The 10,475-nt window shown below is 38.5% G+C and overlaps 1 protein-coding gene across 1 annotated transcript; it reads right to left on the bottom strand.

The window, feature by feature from the left end:
* Positions 1-2,109: 2,109 nt before the first annotated feature.
* Positions 2,110-10,226, bottom strand: LOC135492000 (UBA-like domain-containing protein 2-A). Its single transcript, XM_064778049.1, has 3 exons — positions 10,048-10,226; positions 9,823-9,906; positions 2,110-7,091 (listed from the first exon to the last, which is right to left on the bottom strand). The coding sequence occupies exons 1-3, from the start codon at positions 10,165-10,167 to the stop codon at positions 6,903-6,905; spliced, it is 393 nt and encodes a 130-aa protein (XP_064634119.1). The 5' UTR covers positions 10,168-10,226; the 3' UTR covers positions 2,110-6,902.
* Between the last annotated feature and the right edge of the window lie 249 nt (positions 10,227-10,475).

Below are 10,475 nucleotides of genomic sequence, written 5' to 3'. Positions count from 1 at the left end.
TCTCCCGAAAAAACACAGGGAGGAGGGTCGAACACAAGAGCTTGTAAATTCTTTAGCTACCGTCTGTGTGTGAGAGGACACGACTGACCCGCGAGAGAACTGATGTCTTGGGTCACTCGGATTTCTCTATAACCACACAAAGTTATAGTGCTTATACCTGAGGTACCAGAGGTGCCAGAGGGTACCTTAGTTTGCAATGCGTTAAATTTGATGGTTCCACACTAACTAAAATATTTTCAAGCTGTCTCCTTCAGTAATTGTCTAGAGAGTCACAATCTACGTTACACGAGGAGATTGAACCGCCATCTGTAGAGTATACATTGAACTAAACGAACAGCCGAGGACAAGGTTGTGATCGTCCTTCCCCCAACTCGCAGTGTCCAAGTACATTGTACATGTATGTACTTGAGCGAGGTTCTGTCATTTTGGTTCTGTAGGCTTTGCCACAGAGACCTTCAAGTAATCCTACTTCACTTTTTCTTGTCAAACATAAACCAAAAATGCTGATATTACAACAAAATCCAGGGCTAGAGATCCGTGTCGGCAGTTAAAGTTATTGTACCTCTGTGGTAATAATGGGCATACCGATGGGCTTCGGTGATATAGAATTAAAGCATCAGTTTTACTTTGAATTTGTGAATTGTTTATGCCTCTATCTACGACTAGGTGTGGCATGGATGAAGACCGGTTAGTCACCTTACGGCGGGGACACGAGTCAGCCAAGAAGAAAGATCTGGAGCGACAAGCTCATCCCTCCACAGCGGAAATGGGCCAAGGAACATCTCCATGTGGTTTTAAAATCAGTAAACTGGGTCATCGGAATTTTGCCTCCAAGGAAGAGTCAGAAATATGATATTTGATAAAAAAGAAGCCTAAATGGTATAAACCAGCAGAAATTTTTCGGGGCATGTGATAGGGCAGACGAATCTTGGCGGCACCTTGAGAACTGCCATCGGGCACGATCGAGGATCCCCAGGACCTTGAGTTTGACAACGCTAAAACCTCTTCAAAGCTTTATGGTTGGACTGAGCCGCTTTCAGATACAAGCATTTCTGACTTCGGACATTTTGGTGTCTCAGAAACTCGTTTCACACATTTTTAGGGCGTTTTTGAAATTTTGTCATCGAAGACCCCTGGCTATCACAAGTATGATGCGTTTCATTCATGGTGTGTTTCAATTTTCAATGGTGAGTTATCACCTCTCATGGATTGTAACTGGAGATTAATTGATCAAAAAAATATTCACCCAACTGAATGACCCAATACTCCGGCAATGCCGATCTATCGGCGATGTGCGTCGGTATCCTCCTCCAAGAGACTTGGGGATTATCGCACGCCGCCGACAATGTTTGACAACTTCTTTTTCTGGGGCTATCACAGACATCTATATTTAATCTATGGTTGGTTGTGACATATTTCATGTTCTCCGGGGGCTATCCTGGACAAATGGTCTCAGGATATCTTTGAGTTCTCTAGCACTATTGCGGACTTCTATTGTGCACACTGGGACTGGTTGTGACATACTCTGCATTCACAGTGAGACTATCCTGGACATCTTCTGAGTTGTCTGGAACACCTTGAGAGATTTTATCTGAGACTACAGCAGACATCTATTGCTCAATCTGGGACTGGTAGTTGTGGCATATTTTGTGTTCTCTGTGGCACTATTTTGGATGTCTTTTTAATGGGTGTCTCTGGGATCACAAGATCTCAGACACCTGTTGTCCACTATAGGACTCCTGGTTGTGACATTTTTTCCCGAGGACAACTTTTTTCAGTGGCCAGGGTCTCCTACCTGCGAGATAATTGGAGCACTCAGGGCTTTTAGAGACATATGCCGTGCATCAGGCGACTTGTTGTGACATAACCTGTGATGTCCTCTGTAGGACAATCACGGCTTGCCTTGGAGTTGTCAGACTCTCTGGGACTTTCACAGACATCTTCAGTGTTCGCTGTTGGGTATTAGGGAATTGTTGGGCCATCTAAGGACATCTTTTTGGGTGCTCTGTATTCTACTGTATTCATCTTTTACAGTCTCCATCATGTCTGTGGGACTTGCAAAACAAGGTGAATATGGTCAACTTTATACGAAGCCAAGACAACCCATGATTTATAAAATGTATTGATCACTTTTATTACTAAGAATACAGTGCCATAGCATTTGTTCAAGTAATGACAAGAGATCAAAATTTACCCGAAAGACCAATACGAGGGGTTGACAACATCAAAGAAACATTTGATAATTTTAAACGAACACACTCTAATTAATTTCATCTATAATTGATAGCATCTCACATTATGAACAGATTCTTAATTATATCGTGCTACAAGTTAATTTCAAAATGACATTGTATTGTATTTATAAATTTACAATGCCTAACTTGATTCGTCAACAACCACTATCCAATTGCATTACTAAACAAGACAATTTTTCATTTTAAAACAATGACCAAAACTGCCTTGAGAGATGTTATCAATTATGAATAAACAATCTGACTATAAGACATAAGAGTTCAAAAGTTAAGGAAACTATTTTAAGACGTTGCAACCCCTGCTGTGCCGATTTTCACCGATGTCCTGGCACAGCCTCTTCAGGTGTCACTGGTATAATTCAGAACAGTCCTATGATAATATTATGAATCATTACTACAAAGAAAATTACGTAGTAGTATATATGTGTACATGGTCTTTATATCAACATGTAAAAATAACCAAGGTCGTGAAAACAGACTTACAAATGTACACAAACAGTATGAAACCATTATGACAGTGATGGTATGACAACAGTAATGAGAAATGAGACTATGTACATCATACATACAATGTACCGTAATGGCATTATTAAGCTCCATCTAAAAAAGCAAAATGACTTTTTTTTCGCTTCCTAGACATCGGGTTAGTAAGTTACATCGTTAAATCTTCCTTCTATTCATATCCTGAGAATACAACTTTTGCCAGTCTGTCAGTGTGGACACTAGTTTAAAATGGTCATATCTCCGCAAGTTCAGTTTAATCTTTCTGAGCACACAAATTTTTTATCACAAATAAAATCAAAATCAAAAGTGAACTATACAGATTCTTATCTGATGGTGACAACATGCCACAAAAAACCAATCACAACCGACACCTTAAATCGTGTTAACTTTTATCAAAGTGAATATCACACAGTCTTATCCAGCCACCCCTGCAAAAATAGGAGCTATTTTTCAAAAATGAAAAGCATAGTAATCTAGTCATTCTTTTTCAGAGGACAGACTGAGATTCATTCACTTTGAAAAAGGCAGACAAATATGTTGGAGTTTCCTCTAGTGAAAAGATTCATGAAGTGCTGGACAAAATTCCAACGATAATTCTATAACATATGTGGTACATGTACATGTAGACAGGTTGATTGTGAACACCCAATTTACCCCTCTCCTTAAAAATTCATCCACACCACCATGATCTTGCCACCAACATTGATGTTCAGGACATATCTTGTACAGTATACAGTAGAGTATACATTTCTTTTCCTTACTATATATTGTAAATTCCCTCATTTTTGCCGCCTTAAATATTTCCAAAAACATCCTTTTCAGATTTTGCTTCTATTTATTTTTCGTGAATGGGTGCATTTTCCAAAGATAAGAGTATGTCTTCGCACCACTAAAGCCCTCTCCCGCAAAAATCGTGAAAATATCAGGCTTTCTAAAATAAATGAGTTTACTTGAACAGAGTGCATGAAGTTGCTACAACGTTGGGGGGAGCTTTTAAAGTGTGCCAGTACTAAGCACTCCCAACTAATCCATCACAAAAACCCTTCATCACCTTCCTATGAGACTATAAAATATTATGATTCAATGAAATGATTACTCCATCAACTGAAACTTATTTGATTAATATGATCAGGATTCAGAACTAGGGCAAATCGCATTGAATTCCAGCCATCGTCTTGATTCTGTGGCCATAGTGTTTTGTGCAGTGCGTGTATATACCTAAAATTTATTTTTAAAGTAGAAAATATAAAACAGAATTCTTGATTATTTACGCGCTACTAAATATCCTACTCATTTCTGTTAGCTTTTTTTTAAAGACTAGAGTGCTGTTATCGTATTTTCATGATTTAATGGCACAACCCACCCCAAGTACTACAGTAAGTTGTATTTTGGTGGCAAATAGGCCCCCAACAATGCCCCAACTAGGACTTTTAGGGGCCTTTTGGCCACCATAATACAACTTCAGGTGCAAGTACCAACAACGACTACATATTATTGCAACATGACACACACCGGCGTAAAAACTGTTTTTTTCACCAACTCTCCCTGCTAGCTTACACCTATTTTTAGCAGGCAAAAATCACAAAAACGACTATAGCAGATTCATCATACATTTTTTGTCTACTCCAAATTGCCATGTCATATCCCCCTCAGCCAAAAACTAGCATCTTTACTTTTAGTCTGCACACAACCTATCTTTTTCAGTACGATATTTCTCTCGCGCTCCCAAATCCTGACCTAAATTCCCCCAACCCCCCTTCCACCAACCTGACAACAGCTATCTATTTCAATCATAGCCTAAAAACTTTAACCTTTGAATGAAAATAATAGCACTGCCATCAAAACAATCTAAGCAGTGCTGTCCTCTTTCTATTACTTCTTCAACTAAACTGTAGACCTTGTTTACAACACAAAGGTTCATGAGGTCTGATTGAAGAATGCGAATCGTGAGTCACAGTGACATAATATTGGAGCAGGCCAGGACTGTAGTCCACGGTTTGGCTTCATCCATGATCATGAAAACGATTAAAATAGTCATACTAACATCTTAATGAACCCCATCGCTCTTGCTGCCTACCTGAACTTATTGTGCTTTCCTGAAATATTATCACACATACAGTCACAGAAGCAATTTGTGCGGATTGCCTTCAGACCCTGTTATATCGTTAGCGATTTGGAATATTAGACCTGTCTAAAATTATTATTGTTTTCTACCACTCCCAGTTAAAATGAGCAGCACCAACACCAGACTGTCGGACCAGAACATGAGTACACGAGTACGTTTCATCCAAATTCCAGAATTCCAAAGTTTTACTCAATGTGCATACGTGTCCGTAAGTGCATGATTGTAGAAACATCGCCATTAAAACGGGTCAAACGTAAATTTACCAAATTACTCAACATAGACTTAAGGTCCAGTATGTACTTTCTATGAAGACACCTCACAGAACATCTACACGAGATTGTTGAACTTTCTCTTTTCAGGATTAAAATACCACAAGTTACCTGAATTGCCATAACATGGTGTACATTCCTGGCAAATTCAATAACACTACAGTACACATCATAAGAAATACGCGAGCATGTGAGTGACTGCGCGAGTACTACTTCACCTGGCTTCCAATAGTACTTACACCTTTAGTCTGTAGTGTGACAACAGCAGAAAATGTACACGCACAACGTCGTTAAACATGATGAAAACGCAAACAAAAGCAACAGCCAACTCCACCATTGGCATTCCAGAAAACCACCCATCCTTCCAAATTTCACTCCGCAAAATTGATTGCACCACAAATTGCTTTTTCTGTCTTTCTCAGGAGTCAATTGTTTCAGACCAACTCACTGAAGTCTGTATCAGTCGAGACTAATTTTTGATCCGATAAAATAGGATTCTTGCCTTACTTTCATTCAAAATCAGCGATATCGAGCTAGCATTGAGAAAACAAGCAATAAACAATACACAGGGCCCAGTACACAGTCATAACATGGTAACCATAGCAACTGTGTAAACTAGATAGCAATTCTATAATTAGAAGGTGTTGTTTTCATCATGGATCAATTGACCGTCTTTTAATCGACTGGAAATTTTATCCATATCCAGAGTGTTTTCATGAACCTCTCACTAATCCCGCCCCCTATAGCCGAGCTCAACTTCAGAACAAGACCTCAGACGATTCTTGACCGGAGATTTAGCACACTTTGAAGTCTACAGATACACAAGTGAAATATGGAAATTTATCCGTTTCATATGTGGAGACTCTAGGAAAGACCATAAAAAACATGATTTGTTCAATAACAAAGCTCAAGCCTTAGCTTAGAAAAAGGTGACGTTCAATCAAACCTGTTTACCTGTAGGTTGGTGGGAGCACTGCCAAGTTTAAAATGTAGAACGCAATACCACATATTTATTGCACTGTACTGTAATTTAGGGTAATGCTACATCTTGTACACTAATGTCATTATCCACAATAACATTGCTGGATCAGTGAACGAAAGAAAGACATGCATTGCAATAAGACTTGTGTTGTGATCTGAACTGAATAAAAAATCCCGCCCTCTGGAACTAATACATCCCCCATAAGTCGTAACTCCCGCCCCACTCACACCTGGTACAGTGAAGGAAAAGGAGTAAAACTTAAAGGGGAAATGATCCCACTCTATACCTCACGCAGGAATTGTTTGTGCTTGCACAATGAAGCTCTCCTCCGAGGATTTCTTTTCTATACGAGCACTATGAATTGGATACCTAAGTAATTTTTCTTCAAACAGCTTGAAACAGGAGTAAGAAAGTCACTTGCTCACATCAACATAACATGATCTACTATAGGCTATATATGTACAAATCATTGCCTCGTCCACACTGTAGTCCAGACCTCCCATCGTCTCCTCAATCCTGACACCAAATGCGTCCACGGACACAAAAATACGCTATGTCTCTTTATGTAAACTAAGTTCATAACGACACTTTCACCAACACAATAAATCATCTGTCTTCCTCTCAACAATTTTAAATCTACACATCAAGTACATCAACAAATGTACAGTTACGCAAGTCCGTGAAGACTTAAAATCTGTGTCGATGAATGAGAGAGAGACAAAAATCATCCAGCTGATGAATTTGAATAAACTATCAGGTTTTTATGAAGTCTATGGTTTTATATGGATGCCCTGTGACGTGGGCGATTGCGACATCTGAGCTGGTGGTGGCATTGCTTGATGATATGGATTGCTAACGGGTGACGTGCCATGCTTTTCATTCGTAGACATTTTCGAGAAAGCCATCAAGGCGTCCGGGAAGTTCGGCGGTGTGGCTGGAGTGTTCTGCGGTGTACACATCTGAAAGGAAAGAGTGGAAACAAATGATAGCAAATTTTGGAAAATTCACATCTGAAATGAAATAGTGGAAACAAATGATAGAAAATTTTGGAAAATTCAGAACCAGCTGTAACAATGACATGAGACAACGTTCTTCAATTAATAAAATACTTTTATGGCAAGCAGGATTCATATTTCATCAAATCATTACTCCTTTCATTTTAAAAATTACCTATTTCAAACAGTTTTACTCATATATTGCGCAATACATATTGTGAAAACTATTGGCGATATCAGCCGAGCAGTAACAAGCTTTATTTGGATTGGATGTTGACAGAAAATGTTACCGTACATAATCATAATGTACTTTTTACCGTTCATAATCATAATGTACTTTGTAAACTGGTAACACTCCCTCTGATGCTTAAAAAATCGTGCTGGTATACACTAATCAGTAATTATTAGTAAATTAGTAATATTCTCTTCATAAAATGGCCTCAATAATGGAGATAAAGACTGCCACTGCTTTGACAACTACATTGATTATTCAACACTTATAAAGTCGACACACAATTTCATGCAATTGGATAGCACTGGAATGCTTGATGGCTGAACAGGTATCATCATCAATGTCAAACATACTGGTACTGGTACATGTAATCCTCCTATACAATCAAACCTCTGTGAGCAGGACAACCTCTCTATTCGGGACAGCAGTGGTGCTTTTGGACCCAAATGGAAGGTTTTTACAAAATATTTGACCTCTGTAATTAGGACATCCCTTATAAAGGACAATTATTGTTTTTAAATCTCAAGGGTCTTATACTGTACATTACATGATCTGGTTTTCCTGCATAAAATTTGGACCAGTGGGGGTTCTGGTGCTAATCAATCAGTCCAAATTGTGTAAATAAAATGCAGTACAGAAATACATTGTTTTGAGACCGATTATTGATTGCCGATTAAATGATCTATAGTATGCTACTTTTGATGGTGTGCAGAATATTGACTTCCCTCAAAATGTCTGGACTCGGTGTGTAATGTACAAACTGGAGTATCGTATCTGCTCTGGATTGTAGCCTACAGAGTTTCATGTGGAATCAGTCTTTCAAAACAAAATATATGGAAAATGAGTAGGCCTAACTCAGGTTCAATTCAATTGGTTACTCTAAGACACACACCTGAAGCCACAGCAAAAGCCTGAAAAGGGTTGATAATGCAAATTATGATATTGGTTGATGTTTTATGTGATATGAAGTCTGGTCAAATTCATACAATTTTCATAGCATCTGCAGTCTATCCAGATCAGACCAATGAACGCGGTATTTTTTTATGGCCATTCTGAAGCATATATTGTCCTAGTTCTGAAAGGGGTTATTCCAAATCTAGGTCTTGCATGTAAGTGCACAGAGAATATTATTTAGGCCAACATTAAAAAAAAGGGATAATTCACTTTTTTAATGAATGGAAGGAAGCCAGGATAGGCAGGTTAAATTTTATTGGCAATTCCAGAGAATACATACTGAGGTTTCTGCACTTGGACATGTCACTTGTCAATGCCATTTAATATTTAAGACTTGGCATGACTGGGACTTGCATTGCAATAAAATGCATAGGCCTATTTAAAATGTTTAAAATGAAGTCCTCGGGAAAGTGCCTTCCCTTCCCAATGACTACATCTTTTTACAATCTGTTTACAGTGTCTGTGATTTCATTTGACCTGAAGTTCAGATGCCTGGTATTACTGGGTATTAAGACTCCTGGTATTTTGCTACCCATAGATTGTGCATAGTGCCAAGTGATCTGGGATAGTGGGTTCATTTGTCTAATCACAACCTGCTACATGAAAGTAATGAGTACATTTGTCAATATCATTGACTATTATGTCTCCTGTATGATGAATACAAGGTCATCTTCATGTTTGTTGACAGAACCAGTCTTTATTATGTAACCATCTTCTCCAAATCATTTTTCCAATCATTCTGACATCACATCACGTCACAGACACAGGACACAGATTACCAACAACCCAGTAAACATTGCTGCTGGCAATTTGCCAACATTTTGCTTAACATTTTAATGCCAATGATTGAATGAAGAACGTTTGGATTGGAATCGAGATTAGGAGGTCACAAATTATGAATGATCAGTTTGAGTTCTACTTTCTAGTGCCACACCATGGACAATTGGCTAATTGATCTGCGCCAGACCTATAAACAAGAAATGAGAATCAGGGCATTTGCAACGCCCGAGAAAATGTCGAAAGTGAAGGCTAAAGAACCCCTTAATTGAAATTGGTTAATGGTCTATGATGATAGGTCTATGAAAATGATTTATGTGTCATCACTTTGAGAGGACATCTAATTGCAAGTGCCCAATATGCTGCAGATCTTATCTGATTAGAACTGGCTGAAAAGAACCAATATCACGATTTTTGATACACACTGTATACAATCACAATGCAATGCATTGCGCATGCTCTGCCCAGGCCTCTATCATGCCTAAAAGGTTTGTTTACCAAAAATGATTCGAGATATTTCAAGGTTCCCGGCCAATATTATCACCAAAACAGCTTTATACAATTAAAGAGATACCAAATATTCTTTAACAATACAGAAATAGGTCAACGCATCAGAGGGAGTGTCTGGTTTCGAGTTGGAAAAGAAAGAAAAACAAAAGAAAACACGGATGTTTCTAGTTTCAAGATGACGTCAGTCAAAATGGTGGCAAACAACCCAGGGTTACAACATACCTTTAAATGACAATTGTGGTGATTTCCATGGCAATTCCTACACGATGGAATGGCTGCTTCTTGGAAAAACAAACTTAAGGCAGCCTGGAATAAAATTATGTAAAATACAGTCAGCAACAACGGCATAATCAAGTGATGAAAATCAGACAGGAAATGAGATGTGCACGAAAAATAAACACCACGCCATGTTGGAAGCATGACCGTGATATTTATCGAAGTACTTACCTGAAAATGCCAATTTGTGGCCAGTAACAACTTCTTAGCTTGGTCTCCATTGCAACATGCTGCATCCATTAACTTAGTAATTAACAATTGCTGCCTAAGAATTTCCAAATTTTGGTCCATTTTCGATAAAAGTCCCTGAAAGTGCGTGTCGATGTTGATGTCGGGCTTTCAGCACAACATTGAGATGACTGACAGATTAGTGAGGGTTTTGATTCGTTCACGTGATTGAATGTAGGCGTGTTTTGTAAGCAAATGACTATTGGAAAACATTGGCTGTTCTTTTCAATTGACGTTTCCCCAGTTTTACGAAACCTAAATTGGATATTGAGATATATTTTAGTCATCTAACTACAATCAAAGACAAATTTGAAGTACTCCTATTGGATAGTTAATTTCAGGTGGTGTGTAATGTTTGCAGGGAGATTTCA

This window comes from Lineus longissimus, chromosome 1 (assembly GCF_910592395.1).
Source record: "Lineus longissimus chromosome 1, tnLinLong1.2, whole genome shotgun sequence".
Taxonomy (NCBI): domain Eukaryota; kingdom Metazoa; phylum Nemertea; class Pilidiophora; order Heteronemertea; family Lineidae; genus Lineus; species Lineus longissimus.
Note: the sequence above shows the minus strand (reverse complement) of the source record. Positions and strands in the feature narration are given on the sequence as shown.